Raw genomic sequence first — 21,687 nt, forward strand, 5'->3', positions numbered from 1 at the left:
CGGTGGTGTTTGTGAGGAAAGGTGCGTTACAGAGATAAAATAGCTTCCGTGCTATGGTAATGGGAACCGCAGAAGACTCCAGCCAAGTCAGCAGCATCTGTCTCAAACTGCCACTTACGCTTTGCATGCAGATTAGTCCACGTCCTCAAGTACAGTAATTACACAGCTGACTTTGTTAAAACTCTGTGTAGTATGCAGGTAAGAGCAAAGTTTTGTTTCGGGTGAGATGCAGAACATCTGAAATACTAGAAGCCTTTAATAGACTGTAAGGCACTATTTGCAAGAGTAGGCATGTTCTATATTGCTGGTGTAGTCAAGTTTAAAATGGTGTAATTGCATGATTTTGGAAGTCATCTTCAAATTTCTGTGGGAGTAGGATTTTCGGAAGGATGTAGTGGTGCTGGGGCAGCAGCAGGCTCTGTCAAAGCATGCTCCATCTTGTCCTGTTTTTTGGATGGATGTTGGGGCTACTCCAGAAGGAGAAGCGTTACTGTGTCTAATTTTGAGGGATAGCAGCTACTGTCAATTGGTATTTAATTTACATGAGAACTGCTACTGCTTCTGCATCTCTGAAAATCAAGACACTAAATTGCACTATCTTGCATTAAGGGATTTGTCAAAACTACAGAGGAGGACAGAACTCATGTAACCTTCTCTGGCACTGCCTGGTGAAGTCAGGCTTTCTAGTGACCTTGCTTTCTCTTGTGGGGAGCTTGCAGTTGGTTTTTGGGGGTCTTGCTTTTTTTCCTGAGGTCACTGTGTCCAGGTCCTGGTGGTTTTCTTACAAACAGATGTGGAGGTCCGGGGGTCACAGTTACCTCGCTAGCACTGGTGGTTTGATCGCTTTAGCTACACTTAGAAGATTTGTTTCACATTTTGGGCAACACCTTTTTTATTTCCCTTTTGTTTTTCTCACTTGTTGTCATGGTATCTGGCACTTCCCATTCAGATATTAAAATTGAGTGAGTGGTGTCTGTATGTCTGGTTCATTTTCCCTCATATCCTCTCCCTGAGGGAGAGTTTCACGTGGGATGTAGCATGCCGTTTGCAAGGGCTTCCTTTGGGGGATTTTTTTAATCACGTAGTGGCATCTCTGTTGGAGAAGGCCTGGTGCAAAGAAGCCCCTTCTACTTGGACTGGGGTATATTAAATCCTGTGTGCGTAGAGCTCTCGTGGGAGCTCGTCGTGCAACTCGTGACTCCCTAGAGCCCCCCAGAAAGACCTGTCTCCTGTGCAAATGAGCTTTTATTTGAGTCTCTCTGGCACTGCCAGGATTAAGGCAGTGATAGGAATTTTCTCCCTGCAGATTTCCTATGGGGAGGGCCCAGCCTTTGCTATTTAGGGATCAGGGCTCTGATGCCTTAAGGGGAGAGTTTGCTTGAGGAACCCTGTCCCATCTGAGCAGGTTTGTGTCAGCATGTATGCCTTTATAGGTGCTCTGGCTAGAGCTAGGCTTCAGCCTATGGAACAGAGGGATTTTCCCGGATGTTTGGGTTTAGTTTTGCTTGTTTACTTGTTGTGAAACTACAAACATGTTTTTTAGGAGGGGATCTGTTTGTAAGGGTATTCCATGGGAGTCTGGAACCTGGCTTTGCTCTCATGTAGGGCCTTAAGAAGAATCTACTGATGGCTATTTTTAACCAAGGAAAAGTCATGCTCCTTAATTGTAGGTGCACTGTAGCATCAAAGCATATCTGGGGCTCTAGACTGGATTGCATTTAAATACAGCTGACTTTTCCCAATCTAGAAGGAAAGTTCTCAAAAGAACTAACAAGGGCACCTGAAGTACAGTAATTTGATGGAAGACTTCCAAAAAAAAACTTGTACGCAGTCACCTTGCTGCAAAAGGCATAAACCAAGCTATTTACTACTCATCGGTCTCTTGTTTTTTTCCTTTGAGAAAGACTACATGTTTTTCCCTAAATTCTTGCAAAAGTGGTAGTTAAATTATAATGGAAGGATGCTTTCTTGCTAATCGTGGACAACGTGTTAAATCCTAGTCTGTACGAATATAAGGTGTCTGTATTCGAAATGAGCTGTAGACTAAATGGGTGCTGTGATAAAGAACTGCACTAAGCACAGAATAAGTTACCTTCATAGTTGGATTACAGTGAATCGTGACAGTCTCGACTTAATTGTTTGGTCGTAGGAGCACCCTGCACAAAGCTGCTTCCCCCCTGGTTTGCTTCTCCCGTGACTGCAGTGTGCATGGCTGGGCTGAGAGCAGGTGCTTCCCCTTCGTGAAGGGATGGAGGGTGAATGAGACTGATGTTACTGGTATTAAAAAAAAAAAAAAAGCATTGGACAAGGAGCAGGGTTTGAACTGGTCTCATAATCAGATCTCACTTTCCCTTGATTTGAATCTTCTCTCTACAGCTTATCCCCTTCTTCAGGTAAACAGCTCTATTTGGTAACTGTCATAGAAACAAACAAAAAAAAATGAAGTAAGAAATTCACTTGACCCTCCTTGTACATGTTGAATGTATCTTCTCAAGGGCATTGATGTAACCTTCTCCAGAAGGCCTTACTTCATACAGCTTTTCGTACGAGTCACGGTCATTCTTTGTCCTTCCAGGAATGTGTTTTAAAACACTTCTGAAATGGTTTGGAGGCTCACAGGGTTGTGCTCTGAAATGGGACTACCAGCTGGAGCAGGGCTTACCCTGAATGTTAGTCGGTCTCTTCTGTTACTGCTATTTAGAAGATGGAAAGCATGATGAGTGTCTCTCTTGCAAGAGAGACTTGCTTTCGGCTTTCCTTGCCAGCCATCTGTAGGTGGTATTTATTAGGAACATCCCCCATTCATGGGAGTTGTTGGTGAAGGTTGAAGAGCATGTGCAAGTCTGCTTGGAAGAGTCACGGGTGGACAGCAGGCTGAGCTCAGATGCTTTGATAGAGAGAAGCTCCTCGCCCTGGCACCATTTTCTTCCCTAAATGTTTGCTGAGATTGGAACAGGTGAAAACTGGAGCCAGGAGATTTGGAGAATTCACGGCAAGCGTTATTTTATCTTTTGGTCCCAAACCCGGAGTGACTGAAGGCTGTTACTGTCTGACGGCTTCTGCCTGACTAATATGAGATGAGCTGTCAGACATGGCCTACTTCTGAAGGGAGGGATTGTGTCAGAAAAGCATCGGTGCTCGGTGGCATTCGTGTTATGGCTGTCAGGCAGCTTTAATTAAGTTTTACATTTGGGCAGGAGACAACAAAACCATGATTTAAGGCAGTTTGCGTTGTTGCTATCCTAATCTATGCTTGTTTTCATGAGGGACTTCATAGTGGGGACCATAGTCCTTTAATGCAACTTTGCATTCCAGTGTAATTTATTTTCAAGGAAAAGGTATTTTAAAAGCTTTTTTAACTTATCCGGTCACAGGTGAGCAATTCAAAGTTATGCTTTTTTATATGTTGCTTTCTAGAATAGCTTCCAGTGATAGGAAGGCTCCAAACTTGTCTGAGAAAGTAGCGTACTTCTCCTTTCCTTCTGGGAATGATCGCAGTAGGAGCTGTATGGAGAACAACCAGCAGGAACAGCGTATTTGTAGAGCTTCAGAGCAGAAGAGGCTACTGAGCACTTAACACATCTCGCTAAAACCTTCCCTGGATTAATTCCTGCTTGAGCTAGAGCGTAGCTTTCAGGAAAAAAAAAATCTGAACTTCCAGAATTTCCAGGGGTAGAAGAGCTGACAAATGGTTGGTAGGTGGTTAGAATAATGTCACCTTCAATGTCAAAAACAGAACAAATGCCTTCCCCGGGAAAACAGCATTGCTTTATCGTTTCTAGTCTGGTATCCCTTGTTTCAACCACCAGGCAATGGGACTTGGGATACATAACTCAGTGTTTTTATCTGCTGGACAGACACTATTAAAAGAAAAAATAGTCTGTGTTTCAGGTGAGTACTAATGTAGTACTGTTAAGGTTCAGCTTAACCTTTTTTGATCAGGTAGACAGATTGACCCCCATCTTTCACTAGAAAGAGTTTTTCAGTCTTACAGCCTATTCTCATGCATGGGTATCTCTCTTGAAGCACGTACACCGGGGCTGGGCACCGCGCTTTGGCACCGAAGCACGCAGACGCATCAGAAGCAGCAATTTGTCTTTCTCCTTTTTGAGTGCGTGGCTTTTATGCCAAGAGGAATTGTTTTAACCCTTTTGGCAGCATTGCAAGCTTGAGATGCGGTTGATGATCCGTAACACTCTGTCCTTAATTTCCTATTTGGAAAATATGCCATGGTTCTTGGCTTGTTGGGACGTAATCTTGGGCATGTGCTATCTAAATGTAGGTATTTGTAGCTTACTGAGGCGCTTAAATTGCTTTGTACCTTTGCTCTGTCCTCTTTGTTCTTCTCCTTTCATCCCATCTTTCTGCAGTCGATCTTCAGGAGCAAGGAGCTTGGTTTTTTCCACTCCTCGATGGAAATAAACAGCATAGGGCCAAGACCTGTTTCCTGAGACACCTTTAGGAAAACATCTTTCTGGTGATTTCCTATTCACAATTCCGTTAGAGATCTGTTAGCTGATTATTTTTTTAATCCATTTAATGTGTACCATGTTAATTTTGTTTTAGTCAATTAATAAGCGGTACCAAGTAAAGGGCTTTATAGAAGGCCAAATATATCAGTGCTATTAAATTGACATTCTTAAAATTTAAGTCAAACTTGTAATTTCATCAAGAAGGATGTCAGTTTAGTTTGACAGAATCTATTTTCCATAGACCTAATTTGATTGACATTGATTTTATTACACCTCTCTAATTCTTTATTATTGGAGCCCAGTATCAAATATTCTGTAATTTTGTCTTGCTCAGCATTAAACTGGACCTGTAATTACTTGGGTCATCCAGTCCTTCCTGTTTGAATTTCAGTGCAAAATTGTCTTTCCTCCAGGCGCCTGGAATTTGTTCAGTGCTGTAAGAATGACTGAAAATTGCAAGAGAGCCATTTGCCCCTTTTTTTTGGAGTCTGTTCTGTGCAAGTAATCTGGATCATCTCATTTAAACGTGTATAATTTTAGGTGCTCCTGTTTAACATCCACCCGAGTTGGTAGTTAGAACTTCCCATATATAACTGCTTCAGGTGTACATAACACATCTGTTTTCTCTGTACTGTTACTATTACTACCTGCTGATGAGTCAGTGTGAGTGTTAAGGGATCTTTTTTTCTGTAAGCTATAAAAAAACCTTTTGTTATTCTGACCTTTACTAGCCAGAGATTTTTATTCGGTTTTTTTTTAATTTGTTTCCTATGATTTTTCTGTTCTAACTTACACTGGCTTCTGTGTGTTTTCCCTTTGTCTCTTAATTTAAATACGGAATTGGCCGAAGCAGACTGGCTTACAAAGGAAGTAAAGGTTTTTAACTGGCATCACCTTTTTCATTGTTGCAGGTTTTTGGATGTATGGATAAATGTTATAAACAGAGTATATTGATTTTTCCATATTCTTTCCCATGGTTTGTTTTAATCTTGGTGATTTTCAGCTCTGTGAAATGGAGCCTTCTAAAACATGAAATATGTATGTTACCAGCTTGGGCTTGGCTTTGTGTGTGTTTCTTTTTTAAGGCTGTTAAGTCCTTCATTGTTTTTAACCCTATTATCGCTCCCTTTTAGACCTGTTCTTTACCAGATTGTAGGAGGTCTGCTACGCATTTTCTGCAGGCTAGATAAAACATTCAGAAAGAGCAATGGTAATAGTGATATAACAAGGTGTTGTTTTAGGATCATCTAGAAATATCTCTTGCCTGCCCTACTGAATCGCAGCATGTGATGAATTATTGGATTCCAAATCACAGAAAATATTTACTATTTACGGTGCTGTTCCTGGGAAGTGTAGCATGGGAATGAACTTCAGTGTCTGTGTGGGATCCCACTGAGAGGTCCAGCTGCTTGCTTCGTGCTGCCAGATTGCGTCCAAAGAAATGTTACCCTTTGAGTACATGCAGTAGAGAGTACATGATGGAAAAAAAACCTGGAAGTTCATACTGCTTCACCGTATTCTGGAACAAATCCTTCTCCTCTTTCTCTACCATAACAATTTTTAGTTCTTTCACATCTAGAGACAGTGTTTTGTCTGACATAAGGTGTATTGCTCTTGAGAGTAATTTGAAAATAATATTTTTAGCTGGATATATAATTTTTTTGGTTTCTTAGCTGTAAATGTTTAGCATGCTAAAACTTTATGATGTCTGCCAGCAGTCGTAAAGCTTTTCACAAATTATTTTTTTATGGTTTTTTCTGGCTTCATTTTCTTTTCAGTTTTTTTGAGATGGAGGTGTATGTGTCGGTCTTCATTAAATGATGGTGTTTAGGGGAGATGCTTGAAAATACAAAATAAACCAAACAAAATACACCCCTGAAGTGGCAAGCTCTTATCTGAAAGATTTTTCTCCCTTCGGCTTCACTGGTATAAAGCGGAGTGTAGGGTATAAAGCAGCAACAGGAATTTGCCAATTGAAACAACTGTACCAAGATGTCAGTAGGAATCAAAGCGTATGGGGTTTGGTTTTATTTTTTTAAGATAAAAGGGATTTTTTTGAATTAGCAGAAAGTCAGGATGGGTCCACTCATCATTCTGAGCACTAACTTTTGTGGTAATATACTCCAGCCAATATAGCAGTTAATATACTTAATACGACATTGTAACCAGTAGCTTATGAGTGAGAGGCCTTAAATTCTTCTACAAGTTTTATATATATCACAATGTCCAGGAGTATATACTAACAAAAGGAAATAACATTTCTGTGTACCTGTTGTTCTAAGCAAAATTTCATGACAACGTAATTGTCGTCTTGAAGCCAGGTTCTGCATGTGTGCAGTGTTGTTCCTGTTGGTGCTTCTTATTCTTCACCGTGGAGAAAATATTTATTTCCAGTTGGTTGTGAGAATTGGAGATGGCGGTATCTGAACAACTTGAATAATGTTACTGGAGAACTCCAAAGAAAGGAGTGAACGGTCTATGAAATTTTTGCATCATTCTTTTCTTGTATTGCTGTTATTTCCCTTTCCTACAGCTTTGTAGGGTTTCTTATCCATCATCTCTTCCTTCAGAAGTATTGACAGAAGTGAAAATATTCCTATTACTTAATAGAGACTATTAAAAATCATCATATATATTGTAGAGGTTGGTCCGTCCATGTGCCTTGAATAACAGTGGCTGGACATGGAAGCCCATGTGCAGACACTGAAATAAATCTCAGGGCTTTGCAAAGTCTGCTTCTGTTATCTGCCTACCTCTGAACGCTGATAGATGGTTAGTGGGGAAACTAGGCTGGGGGGGGAGGGTGTGTGTGTATATATATATATACACACACACATATATATACACACTGGAAAACTGAAATTGTCCAAACCCTGATCCCTGTGTCTCCCTTCCTCTGTAAAAAGATACTTGTTTCCTAGAGAATGGCTTCCTTCTGCCTAGGACTGTTCAGGATTAAATATATTAAGGATCTGATGTGTTTGGAGGCACAGGGGTTGGAACTGTATAGGATGTCTCAGGTAGGCAAGAGGAGGAAAGCATGTCGTGGAAAGTATTTTTACAGTATTTCTGCTCTAGGCTTCATGCTCAGTCAGGCTTCAGCTCATTCTTGGTTAATGTCGTGTAACTTGGGTATGAATATTTTTGTTGAGATTAATTCAGCTCTCCAGGAAGACTGGGTATGTTTTTGTACTTTTTTTCTGAAGTTAAATTGATTGGATGAAATTGCTCCCTGCATGTATTGTTGGTTAAAACAGCCGTTTCTTATCCTTACGCCTGCATGTGGGCATTTCAGGCATCAACTGCTGTGTTTCCATGGATTTTTAAGGTCTTCATTGCATAGTTAGCAGCTCTGAGTGCTTTGATCTGATTTCCTAAGACAGAAGTGCTCCCTGTATTTGTGATACAGCAAGCGCTGTATTTTTGGTGGCGTCTGACTTTGAGAAGCACACAGATGCTTTTTTGTGGTCCAGGAGACAAAGAAACAAAGCTTTGTGCTTGGGAGGCAGCATCCCTGCCTCCGGGGTACGTCAAGGCACTTGGTGTGCGGCTGCTTTCCCAACCTCCACTCGTTCCTGGTGGGCAAGAGCTGGGTTGCTGTTTGCCGCTTCTGTGGATCAGAATCTTCCACAAATGCTGTCCTTCCCCTCGGGGAGGGATTTTCACGTTTCCTTCCTCGCTGCCGTGACCAGGAGCACTTCGATCCCCTGCACACTAGTGCCGGAGGCAGGTCCTCTTCTGGCTTGCTGCTCTCCAGAGACACTGAAGGGTGTGCAAGGAGGAGCGTGGCTGAAATGCAGAACCTGCCTGCTTGGGCTTGTTTATTCATGAGATTTGATTTTCTATATATGTTTTTAAGTGTATGTGACTTAATAAAAAAAAAATAAGAATTGCTGTGTTTTCCCAATGTGCAAAATAACTTCAGTAGGAGGCTGGAGGAGGAAGGGATGTGGAAGCGGCTGTCTGTCGCGTCGCATTAATAGAACTGGTGCTGCAAAACTGGTACTTGGGAATCGGGAGAAGGTACTGCGCTGGTGGGGGCTCTCGCAGCCCGGAGCAGCCCTGCAGCTCTGTCCCTGCCCCGTGTCGGTGGGTGTCCATAGCACAAACAGCCCGGCCTCTCAGCTCCATGTTACTTATCCCAGCCATTAACCAGGTCTCCCTGTCTGTCCTACTGCGAATGCAAACACAGATCTTGCCAGTAAAACAGAAGCTGTTGAGATGACTTTTTTTTTGGCTGCTAAAGTGGGCTCCTGTCATCCCGTGTGCGGCAGCAGTGGCTGTACTGGTTTGGTTTTTGCCGTCATCTCAGAGGAAAAGCTTTAATGCGGTCTCGTATCCTGCTGCAATTTGATCTGTCCTTTCTCTTCCTACTCGCTGGCTGCTCACTGAGCGATAAAATGGGATGTAAAGGTTGTTGTCTGTTTCTGTCAGCTGCTTTTCGAGGTTAGTGTTAAAACACTGTTTCCTAATTTTTGCATTTTAAACACTTATGAAGTTGTTTATAAACAGGAGCAAAATTACTTGTGTATGTCTTTCTGTCATTTTTAAAGAGGTGGCCTCGTTACTACTCTGGCAGGTCAGCCAGCTACATTTATTAGGAACTCGGCACAAAACTATTACACAATTCGGCTGCTGTCAAGCCTCGTACAGACTTCTCAGTAAACTCCTGGGGACGGCAGGGTTGGGGAGTTGTTTCTCTTTGTTTTTAAAGCAGGATCTTCAGAGCAGCAGTTTCAAATTTTTATGCTGGCTTCCACTGTATTAAGGAGATAATGAAATGGTGAAGAATGGCGTAGGGACCATAGGGGAAAGCAGGGATGAAATGAACGGTGTAAGAAAACTGTGTTCCTGCTCTTGGAAGTTGCTCCTGTGCTTAAAAAAAAAAAAAAAAAAAAAAAAAAACACACAAAACTGAGTCCTTTTTTCTTTGTTTCTTGTGTTTCAACAGGGCAGAGTTTAGGATATGGATTCGTTAACTATATTGATCCAAAGGATGCAGAGAAAGCCATTAACACTTTAAATGGACTCAGACTCCAGACCAAAACCATAAAGGTAAGACAATACAAAACACCTTTTGCTCAGTTCAGGAAGCAGAGAAAGTAGTTGAAACAGTTTATGACAATTTCATCACTATTTTTAATCTCCATTGTAAGTGCACTCTGCTAACGAGCTCCTCCTTGGAACAATTGCAGGACACGCAGAAGACAAAAATCTCTCTTCTCTGAAATTACTGTATTATCAAAGGGGGGGAAAACTAGCAGGAGGCTCCTTAAAGCATTGCAGTGGGGCTTAAATGTAGAATAAAACAGCTGTAGTGATACCGTTATCCGTAAACAGAGGTGAAGTACATGATGCTGTATTCATAAGTTACACATTTTCTTGTGTTTTAATGGGAAATACGCTGACATGGAGCTCTCTTAGTGATGCTCGTGTCATTTTCAGGTGTTGAGAGTGTGTTTCTCTCAAGTTAAGATATGTCATTCTCAAAATAAAAAAAAAATACATTTTTTTCCTCAATTTCCGCATGCTTAGTTTGATATATTCTTTTAAAAGCTGGAGGGATTAGAGATCCCACTGAAGTCTCTCATTTCATTGTTGTAATAGACCATTAGTTATTCAATGACCTTCTTTAGTGGTCTCACAAGAAAAGCAAGTTTCTACACTGTCACGTTTTTTGCTTCATGGCTGATAACAGCTTTTCTGAAACAGCTTACAGAAGACTTCCACATTCCGAATTCTGACAAATAATACAGCTTAAGGAATGTGACTCAAAACTGAAGGGGAGCAGACAGCAGATCTAATTCTAACTATCTGAAGCTGCTTTGGTCACATTTGAATGCTGGCTTTCGATTTGTACCATTTTCTTCATTTTTTTCTTCTGTGCTTAATTTGTATTTCAAAGCCGAAAATGTTCAAGAATATAAGAATAGAATTTTTACTCTTGAAAATATGGGTAAAAATAATGTCAGTGACTTTGTACCTTGTGAAAAAGATACTGTACGGTCAATCCTTAAGTTGTACTTACCCTTTCTCACTAAAGGTTTTGGTTTGGACAAAATGATATTCCCTAAAGCAAAAAATATTTTTTTGGATTCCTGTGCATCTCTGAGGATTGTTTTGAGCAAGTTTTTCCCTGTTCCGTTTGATTAGTGAAGAGTAGAAACCCTGAGTTGAGGTTTATGAAGGTGGTAGAGTAGAAGGCCACTTCCAAACCTCCCTTAGACCAGCCAGGTTCCATCCCATAGATACGTATGTGGGCCGTATATCAAAATACTCACAGCATAGTTTTGTAGAGTTAAATAGAAAAACTTACGGGAATATGTAAGGCAAAGCAGCAAAATCTACCGTCTTATCTACTGCTGCAGGTGGAAATACCTGCTCGGACTCAGCAGTTTCGGCTTACAGTGACAAGTTGAGCAGTAAGGTGCTCTCCAAATTGCTTTTAAATTATCAGGAAAATTAGTGTTTTGAAAGCACTAACCTATCTTCTAAATACTTTATTAAAAAGTCAGTAGAACTTGAAAAATCTAGATCAGTTTTTAATGCAGCACTTCTGCATTTTGAACATTTTTCAGTATTAGCAAAGGTGCTACATTTCTTGTCTGAAGTACCTGTGTTGCTTTGCCTGGTTGTTTTGGTATGGTGAGCCAGAGCAATGCTATTGTATTCATAATGTTCCAAGGCTCCAGGAAACATACCAGCTACAAAAAGGTCTCCAAAAACTCCATCCTATACCAATTATTATCTTACATCTCTCTCACATGCAAAATTAAACCTTTATGCCTTTTTATCATGTACAGTAAGATTATTATTATCCAGGAACTTCCCATGCTAAAATATCTTTGCAGAGTGGTTTTTTTGTTATTTTTTTCAATTCAGCATAAATTTTACGTATACAAGTGGTTTATTAGGTTTGGGGTTTGGTGCATATTAATAGCTAGTAGACTTTTATAGAATACATGAAATTTTGTTGGGCTCTTGAAAGCTGTTAAAATTTAATAAGCAAAGAGATTGACCTAACCTACATGCACAGGATCTGCATAATTTCTTCAATTGACTGGAAAGATGTATAGGCTTTTTTAAAATAAAATGGTTTTCGAGTCAGGGTTTATGCGGTTGCCTAAAACCAACCCAAGGGAGCCTTTTATTCAAACAGCCAAGCTTTAGACACACGGACATCTAATCAGCAGTTTCCAACCCAATTTTTAATTGCAGAATCACATGTGGTTACCTCACCTTTACCCCCTTGGGTTTTTTGTATTTTTAATTATGTTTTGCTCTTAGAAATCTTAATAAATTAGGTCTGCTTCTCTAATACTGAGTGATGGGGATAGAGGTTTCCCAATGTTCACGCTAACTGAATGGTGAACCATGTTTTTACTGCTCTGGTAGTGCCCATGTCGCCAGAGATGTCCCTCATTTCCAAACGGTTGTGGGGAGAAATCCTACTCGGCGCCGCTGAAGTCTTCGAGCTTCCCTGTTGCCCCCACGTGCCCCTTTCTAGCATCATACTGTGATTCATTATGAGGTTGAAGTATTTTAATTCGTGGAATTGCTATATTTAATCATCAGAGCCGATTACTTTAGTCTAGCTAGATGCCCTTTACCGTTATTAAAAATGCACTTTTGCTGCATTAAAAAAAGCCTGTCTCAAAAGAATGTATAGAAAGGGATTTGGTGGCATATAGTTCTGTAGGCTAAAAAAATATTTAATTAAATACTAGGACAACACTGAGCTGGAAAAGTACTGAGCATCACTTTATTCTGTTTTCTTCCTGAGTGTGGCTGGTTTTAAAGCCCCAGAGTGAACCTGTGATGTCCTGGTGATGGACAGGCTGAACCTCGGCCTCTGACTGCAGCTCTGCCGGTACCATCGCTCGGGCTGCCTTTTGTTTGGAAGCTGTTTTGATGGAAAGTTGAAAATAATCTGTGAAAAGCCCCTTTTACAGGGGGCAAATTACTTCTGCTTGCCAAGGTCACCTTGGTCCTGCTGGCTGTGTCCCATCTCCCTGCTCAAAGGGTGGTGGGCTCTGCTGACCCTTGCACCCATGGCTGAATGTGAGCTGGCTGCGCGGGGGTCATATTTGCACTCATTTTTTGACCCTGTAAAGCTTAATTCCTGTTTTTAAAAAAAAAATATATTTTCTGCGTGTGTCTCCAGATCCTGTCCTTTTCACTTCTGTAACGTTTTTGTGGCAGCTTAATGTTCTTTCTCTCCTGATGCCTCGCGAAACAGCCATGCAGTCACAGGAGGAGCTGGTTTTATAGCAGGATCAGCAAAACAGCCAGGCACAGTCTGCTCTCAGATGTGCGGACTAAAATAACTGAAGAAATGTTCTTTTTATTATTTCATTGTAACGATAAATAATCCCTTTTCACTGTAGCAGCTAAAATATTTATGTGCGTTTTATTTAAGTCAATGATGCCCTTTCAAGTCAAAGTCGAGAGGTGACTATTTGCAGAATATCTGTTTGGGGAAAGCACTGAAGGAAGCGTCATGTGTTTGGTGGTAATAGGTTATACACGTTACGTTCCTCCTCAGCTGATCATAGTGCATATTTTATTCACGCCATTTCATAGCAGCATCATCATCTTGTGAGGGAGAAGGACTTCACTTTATTCTTACAGCTAAAGCTTGACATAATTCTACAAAACAGCTTAGAATGAGGGAGGATACAGCGTGTGTTGAAATAAATATATATTCCAGAAATTGAATCTATTTTTAGAAATTAAATTTGCCCATCCATAAAAGCATATGAAAGGTCACTGCTGCTGTTGAAGATTGCCTGGCAATTCAGTTGCATCAAATATCAGAAAGAAAATAAGATGTGTGATGCATGGGGGACAGATTGTTTAAACTGCTCAGCTTTGCCCTGGAAAAAAAGAGCAGCGTCTGAAAGGATGCGAAGGAAGCGTTTTACCATTTACACAGGGATTCAGGTGACCTGGCTTCATGTTGGGGGGACACTGGGACAAGGGCGGAACAGAGTTTCTGAAGGAAGCTTGAAATCTAAAAAGAGCCAGTGACCCCCTGAGGTGCAGTCTTGTGTCCCTCTCTCATTTCTTTTCTTTGCTCCCTGAGAAATAGGTTTGTTTTTTCCTTCCCTTGCAGGGGCAGGTAGCACGCTGTGACACTGCTGGAGCAGAGAGAGGTGTCCTGAGTGAGGGGAGAAGGAATCTGGGTTTTCTGAGCCCTCGATGCCTTCCAGTTTTTAAATCCATCAAATCTTTCAGATGATAAAATACTGAACAGATAGGATCATTCCTTTGTGGTCAGAGGCTTCTCTATTTTAATTTTCAGTTAAACGAATAAATAACATGAAATGTAGCTACCGCTATTTTGACACTTCCTATTATTAGTTCAAAATGTTTATTTCTGCTTTACTGTCCTGTTCTGATCAATAGGACTGGATGGTCCTAGTTTAAAATACAGTGAGTAGGGCTGTGGGAGAAAGTGCTCCTGTGTGTTCTGGAAATACAGTAGTAGCATTACTGCTCAAAGATCTTGCTATTTATCTTGGTTTCCCTGGCGTCTTTTGAAATGCCAGATATCTCTACAAAATTCGGGCTCTAAATCTGTCCATGCTAATTCTTGTAATTGTCTGCAAAACTACAAACCGCCCTGTCACTGTAGGGTAACCAAATAACAGCGGCCTCAGACTTCTCCGTCCTACAAAGTCATTTGTCAAAAAGATTGCCTTCCAGTTGTGCTCCAGGCTGGAGGAGGCGCGGGAAGCATGGGGCAGGGAGGAGGAAGAGCTGCGGCAGCGAGCGCTGGGGAAGAGCTGCATCTTCTGCACCCCATCCCAAACCGCTTTGGGGGGGGGGGGTGTTGCGGGGGGGGCAGTTAAACCCAACAATTTCAGTTGCAGCCACAAAATGCTGGCTTGATGGTAGTTACGGTAGCAGAGCTCTGGTGTTAGGTGCCCTTGGTGCAATACTTGACCAAAACCCCTGTGTTTTCCACCTTATTTTCTCCATAGCCTCCACAGAGGCTAACTGCCACCAAGTTAGTCAGTCACCAGCTTCTCCCAGTGGAGAAATGGGATGTCGTACAAGGCCTGGTGGTACAAGGGGAGGGTGTACGGAGAGATCTGGGGATGCTCTGATCTGTGAGGGAGCTGGGGAAAACAGGATACAGGGGGGAAGGCACAGAGAGGGAAGGCTTAGGCATCCTGTGAGGGAGAGGAGGTGGAGGGTCCGGGGGGGTGGAAGGTCCCAGGAGGAGCTGAGCATATTGCATGTGGCAAAGAGGGATCTGTGGTTTTAAGTTCCCCGTGTATGCGGTTGTGTTAGGCTCCCTGTGCCTGCGGGGGTGCAGGGTGTGCTCCCCTCTTGGCTGCTTTCTCCTGTGCTCCAGCAGAGCTGGCCAGAGGGGAGAGGTGCAAAAGAGCATGCACTCCTTTCCTTCCCAGAAGATGCAGATGGCAGACATTTGCAAGCTGCAGATTTGGGATTTGGTTGTTCTATAGTTTGTCTCAAAATTTAGGGAATCGCTCTGTTTTGTGGTAGTTCAGAGTTAGTCGTAAGAAGGGTCGTCTGCTGTGACCGCTGCACCCTGCAACAAAGCCTTGGACGAGGAAATTTAAAGGTGCCACAGACCTGGAAAGCCTTGACTAAGTTTACTTTGGTTTTAATCTTTAGGAGCCTCTGCCTGTGTAATCTTTTGGACTTTGTAGTGCTTCTTAATGAATCCTCCTCTGCTCTGTGCCCAAGTGATGCTGCGGCTTGAAGGACCGTTCAGTGCTGCGTTTGAAGGTTCGGATTTGGCTCAGCTGCTTTCAGCAGGCACCAGAGAGTCTTTACCTGTTAGTTTTGTGCATCTTTTCTTAATCGAGACTTCTTTTAACTGCTTCAGTTTTGCCGATGAGTCCTTTTCATTCCACAGAACTGGAGCAATTACTTCTCTTAGCCCTGCTCCTGATACAGCCAGAGTGCTTCTGGGTTATTATCTATGGATGCCTGCTCTGAAATGATGGGATAGACAATTGTATCTTACCTGCAATCATAATTAATCACAGTAAAATGGCATTGAATTGCTCACCAGTAAAGTGTATCATCGGTCCCCTCCCTCCTCCAGCCAAGGGCTTGGAGAAGAGAAAGGACAAAGCGGTGCAAGTGGCGCGTGTGAAAATATTCCAGATTCTGGTCTCCAGCCTCTGGACCCGGAGGGCTTTTGTGTGTGCTTGTTCTGACAAAGCATGTAGCTTTCACAGGAGGATTTCTCAAATCTGTGTTTTTGCACAAAATTAGGGCATGGACAAGGGCCTGGAAGTGGCCGTGGGGAAATGTCACTTCTGGTGTAGCCCATCCTCTGGTGTAAAGCAGATTTTACTTCTAGTTCTGTTTGTGCATGGAAAAAGTGAGACTGTGCTTATTTACACGTGTGAAGCTCTTCAAGTGATTGTGTTAAAGCACTTCCAGCGTGTACCAGTGGAATAAGAGGCAGTGAGTGAAGGAAGGGTTGTCCCCATTTTACATGTTTCAACCTTGGGCAGAAAAAAAAACCAAAGTGACTCACCCCAAAAGTCATGCAAGAAATCCCACATCTCGGAGCGTGTCACGCAAAGGGACAAAGCGAAGTTTTTCAGAATTAAGGTCACCAAGAAGTATAGTATTTTTTAATGTTACACAAACTCTTTTGAAAGCTGCCCAGGGAGTCACTTAACACCGACTGCATGTCATCTGCTTGTGGCTGGAGAGATGTCCCAGGGGCTGCAGGTACTATCGGTGGGTGGGTTGGTGGCCTGTGGATCCCTGTGCAGCACAATCACTCTCTGATTAAAGGCTCCCGACTAGTCCCACCTTCCCCAGGTGAGTAGCACCATAGATGCTGAGCACGATATACATCTCCTTGGAGAAGTTTTGGTTTTGAAAGTCGTGAGCTGCTAGGTTACTTGTCAGCAGATGTTTTGACCGGGGCAGGGTGGCTCTGTGGGCAGAACGCATCGTTTCAGGGAAGGATGATGCTGTTCTTCAATACAGACAGGAGCTGAATTTTGGGGAGGAGGCTTCTAGAAACGGACTTAATGTTTGAGAGGTCCAGGATTAGCGTATGAGCTGAAGGCATCTCTTAGGACGAGCAGCAGCAAAGTGGTTGTCAGTGTTTAAATGGTTGCTGTTACCTGTCCGGCACCTCACCTCTGTAAGAGAAATGGGATGCGTTCTCGCCTCTGGGTGCCTTTGCTGTGGGCTCTGGCTTGGAAAGACCAAACCGCCCCCATTTACGTTCTGAAGAGTCTCGAGGTTAGAAATTTTTCAAAAAGTTTTCTACGTGGGAAAATGAGTAGGAAATCAATAAGGAAGATAATTACTTTTAACTTGGAGATATTTTCTCTGCTCCTGAACAAAAATGTGCATTACCACGGACGATATGAAACACTGGACCTTATGACCGTGCAGTCATGTTTGGAGACAGTAATGCAGACTCTTGAGATGGCTGTTTATAGTGAAGAGAAGCCCTTCCATGGGCTAATGTTCAATGTCAGATGAGAAATATCCTAGCAAACGTTTTTCAGCTAATATATATGTATTTATAGAAACTAACATCAGAGGCCAGCAAGCCATAAAATGAATTGTACAATGGTTTATTATCTTCCTTGCAAATTTGACTGAAGAACTCCTAAATGATCTTATGCAGTGAAATATAACACCGCTGTTCGACCTCCAGCTGTCATACAAACAGACAGACATTTTAATGTTGAGAAATTCCTGGGTCAAATGGTAGTTTGGCATTCTCCAGCTCATTTATATGAATTTTTTGTGGTGGCTAGGATTTCTATATTCTTTTCTCTTTCAACACGCTGTTTCGTTATAGGGTGCTAACACTGCCATGAGCCAAAAAAAAAAAAAATTCATTCTTAAGTGTGACTATAAAGAATTAATGCAGCATCCTCACCCCGTGCTTTGCAGTTTTCAGTGATAAAATGGGAGCTGGTTTTGGCTCCCATTTTAATTTGTGCAGCACAAGGAGCTCCTGGTCTGGTGGAGGGTGAGGGCAGGCGATTTCTTCTGTTGATAGCTCATCCGTGGGAAGGCATCCCGTCCTCAGTACTAACTGAATAATAGCTTGAAAGCAGGATGGCGCAGTCTAACCGATCGATTTGTCATTGGCTGACCCGAGAGGGAAGATGAAAAAGATTCAGAAGCAGATAAATAATTGACATTACTAGCCTTGAGTCCATTCAGCTTGCAACCTTTTCTCCTTGATATTAAAGACAGCTGAGTTGCTTTTGGCAGCTTCTTTCGTTGGCCCAGGCTCCCCTGCAGCCTGAATGTTAGATTGCAGGAGGAAATAAAAATTAGACCCGAGCGGCAATAGGTGTTTGCGTGTGCTGTGAGTAGAGGGGTTGGAGCATGTGCCATCTCTCCTTCCACTGCGTGTCTGCGTGGCCCACAGGAGCAGAGCATTTTCTGTATGTAGAGGCATATATATATATAACATGTCGGGCATTCGGTGCTCTGGGAAGTAGTGGGGTTTTTTTGCATATCCCAGTATTTTTCATCTTCCCTGTAATGTGGCATTTGGTTAATGAATGTGCCAGAGTGAGAAAACCCAAAGGAAACCCCTGGCTGTTTTCCCAGGAACTTTATTAATTTTGCAGCTCTCAGTTTTGAGGAATAGGTAAGGTCCCTACCCCCGCTCCAGAGAGGCTCTTAAGTGTTTTTTAAACTGTTATTCTTAAAGTAGGTTAAACTGTAGGTGCCTGAACCCTTAAGGTACCCTCTCAAGGTAAGGCACCTGCAGAGCGTGGAGAGAGAGTCTGCTTTTCCCAATGCCCTGGCACAGGGTATAAATTAGAAGCCACCAACATGAGACCATCAAACCATTGAAAACAGTGATTTTTGGTGTGGGATCTGTAGGTGAAAGCACAGTGTAGTCATCCCTGGTTGCCCCAAGCCCCTGGCTTGATCTTAGTTACATGAAAGCCAAGCGGTGCTGCGTGTGTTCTGGTCCTGGAGCATCAGGGGGGTGTTTGGGACCAGTGATTAAGTGACTTAAATGCTGCACCCCATCAGGAGCTCACGGGCTGTGGGGTCCTGAATTGCTGAAGCACAAAATAGTTTCCACCTCGGTATCCTTCTCCCTTTCAGTGTGGATCTTGGCACCTGGAGGTTTCTCTGCTCGTTATGTCTCTTGCTGTGCCCTTGTGCTGTGCCTGAGCTTGCCTCCATTGATGCAAATGTTTTATCTTAACCTCTTTTTCATATTTCTTTCCCAAAATTTTTCCACCTCCTCTCTCTAGCCTTCTCTGTAAATGTTAGATTTAAAAGGTTATGTACAAACATGTAAGTTAAAGAAGTTGCCAAAAACCTTAAAATCTAGAATCTTTAGATTTGTCTGCTATTATGCAGAGAAGATTGTGGAAGCAAATATTAGTCATTCACATCATTTTCTGTGTTGAGTCAACATCTATTTTTAGGTGTGGAGCGCATAAAGACAACTCTTTGACACATAAAACACATAAAGACATCCATTTGACATCATTTGTGTTTGGGCTAAGGCTCGGGAAGAGGGGAAGCCAGTTGCTGAGTGCATTGTACTTGTGATGGGACCCCCTCTGTTTCCTTCCAAGACACGTTTTAAGGCATAACGGAGGAATGTATTGATCTGTTTATATTTAAATAAATCAAGGTGAAGTGCAAAATGTTCAGGTTTGTATCCAAAGCTGTTTCAGATGTGCTGCGAAGTAATTCTTCGTGATCTGTGCCGAATACTTGCCATTAGGCTTGATCCAGGAAGTATTTTTATTATGTTAAACGTGTGTATTCTGAATGTATATATTATTTTTAAAGTGCAGAAGGCTTTTTATGCACATACTATAATTATAAATCTGATTCATAGGTAGAAGAGCAGTTAAGAGAGTCTTGATTTAATAATTTTCCAACAGCGTACACGCAGTGCCTCAGCTAGATTTTCTTGTTTGCTTGGTCATAATATTTTATGGTCTGGTTCCGGGCTTATAGTGCAAGGGAACGTCTCGTGATAAATCGCAGATATGACAATGAGTGTCAGCATACAGTTCCCCGAGCAGATGTTCATTTAGTCTAATTTCACCAGTACTTTACTGTTCATCCAGAACAGATCTTGCCAGCTCAGAATGAAAACACAAAGAGAGACTAGCACAAAAGATCACTCTGCAAATAACCTGATCTGTTTCAGACACTTGGAGGGGAGGAAAAAAGAAAAACATACTGGAACTTCAGAGCGCCACGTATGTGCGAAGGTTATTACATGTTGGATACAGTAAATCATCCACACACCCACAGCCCATAGGGGTAAATTTACAGAGCCGTGCGTAGGAAGTTGCACGCTAATCTACCTCTGAACAATAGTTATTTTGTGCCTGCACTTAAAGAACCCTTGCGCTTGTTATTAAGGTCGGTCTCTTCTTTGTTCCTCCAGCCTTTCCTGGCTGTGTTGGTTTGCGCTCAGACGCTACCTGTTCCGCAAAGGGTCGCTGCTTGTGAAAGAACAGAAAATAATCTGTCTATTTTAAAACGCAGAGGTTTTAAAATGCTCTACCTTACTAACACACCTTTCCTGTTCTTCCATCCGCAGGTGTCGTATGCCCGTCCAAGTTCGGCATCGATCAGAGATGCGAACTTGTATGTCAGCGGCCTTCCGAAAACAATGACCCAGAAAGAACTAGAGCAGTTATTCTCACAATATGGGCGCATCATCACCTCACGGATTCTGGTTGATCAAGTCACAGGTTAAAAGAAAACTTTTCTTGATACATGCACGTTTTTCTGGGAATGGCAAAATTGTAGAGGCTTGCTGGCAGCTGGGTTTTAAGACAGTACGACTGCCAGTGTAAAATGCAGGACCCGGTTCTCTGTGAGCATAACTGTTTGGAGGCACAACTGCTGCCTCTTTAATGAGGTATCTCAAAATGCAGAATGTTGTTTACTTAAAATGGTTATATTAAATATGGTAGGGGCTGATTTTGGAGAACGCAGCTGGGGAAGGGCATTTGTCTTTGTAGGACTGACTTTAATTTGCAAGCTGTGTATTCTGTGAAGTCAAAACCAACATTCAGTTTGTTTGTTACATAGATGAGGCTGTTCCTACAAATATTCATCTGTTGGCATGTGTTTGCTTCCCAGGGGTTTCTCGAGGTGTGGGATTTATCCGTTTTGATAAGAGAATAGAGGCAGAAGAAGCCATAAAGGGACTAAATGGCCAGAAGCCTAGTGGTGCTACAGAACCAATTACTGTGAAGTTTGCCAATAACCCCAGCCAGAAAACAAGCCAGGCACTCCTTTCACAGCTGTATCAGTCTCCCAACAGACGCTACCCTGGACCACTTCACCACCAGGCTCAGAGATTCAGGTAATTACCTGGAAAAGAACTGAAGTTCCACCAGCAATGACAATGTGGGGCAGGTGCTGCGCAGGAAAATATGCTTTAGTTTGCGTAGGCTGACCTGATTTTCTTTGTAAAATTAAATATTCTTTCCTGGAGAATGAGGAGGAAAATCTGCTGACAGTGGTAGTCATGTTGTATTTACTAAAACAGCTGAAGTACTGTACAATCAGATCTCATGAAGGCTCATAGAAAAAGGGAGGACAGAATAGAGTTACACTGATAATCAAATGAGCAGTGACTATCCTGTTCTTTCACAATTTTTTTTTGGTAATGCTTTTATTTTCTGCTAGATTATTACAGTTTTGATGCAGCTTAGACTTTGATGTTAATGACAGTGGATTGGTAGCAGGAAAAAAGCTGAGTCTGTTCCAGTCAGCAGCAGTATCATTAAATGTATTAGCCTGAGATATCTGCTCTTAGTATAAAGAGACCTTGTATTAGTCTCTGGTGTGATTCTTCAGATACTTTGGGGGAGGTTTTATGCTTTGCATTCTGAATATACTGTTTCCATCTGGTACGTAAGCCAGAGCTAGCAATACGTGATGTTCTCATTAATTTTATATTTTATAATAATTTTCAGGCAAGCTAGCATTCAAATAAAAATTCTGCCTTCAAAAAGGAAAACTTGAACGTATTCACGTAACTGAGTTGCATGCTGGCTTTAGAGAATTATTCAAAAGTAATTTTAGTTTTTTTCAGTGATGAAAAGTGCTAATGAATTAAAGATCATTTAAAGTCAGTCAGATACGTTAAACTCATGCTTGCTTTTATCTTTGGCACGCAGATGTGTCCATTGAGGTTATCACTGAATCCTTCCATGGACGGAAGGACTTTAGTGTG

At 42.1% G+C, this 21,687-nt stretch overlaps 1 protein-coding gene across 2 annotated transcripts in view; it reads left to right on the forward strand.

Annotated features, from left to right (window-relative positions):
* The window catches only part of ELAVL4 (ELAV like RNA binding protein 4), a 63,389-nt gene that overhangs the window by 36,382 nt on the left and 5,320 nt on the right, over positions 1 to 21,687 (forward strand). For both annotated transcript variants that reach the window (XM_054212124.1, XM_054212125.1), the window contains exons 3-5: positions 9,424 to 9,527; positions 20,038 to 20,191; positions 20,586 to 20,811. In XM_054212124.1, coding sequence (XP_054068099.1) covers positions 9,424 to 9,527; positions 20,038 to 20,191; positions 20,586 to 20,811 — 484 coding nt within the window. The remainder of the gene's footprint in view (positions 1 to 9,423; positions 9,528 to 20,037; positions 20,192 to 20,585; positions 20,812 to 21,687) is intronic.

The sequence above is a fragment of the Rissa tridactyla genome, chromosome 8 (genome assembly GCF_028500815.1).
Source record: "Rissa tridactyla isolate bRisTri1 chromosome 8, bRisTri1.patW.cur.20221130, whole genome shotgun sequence".
Lineage (NCBI taxonomy): Eukaryota > Metazoa > Chordata > Aves > Charadriiformes > Laridae > Rissa > Rissa tridactyla.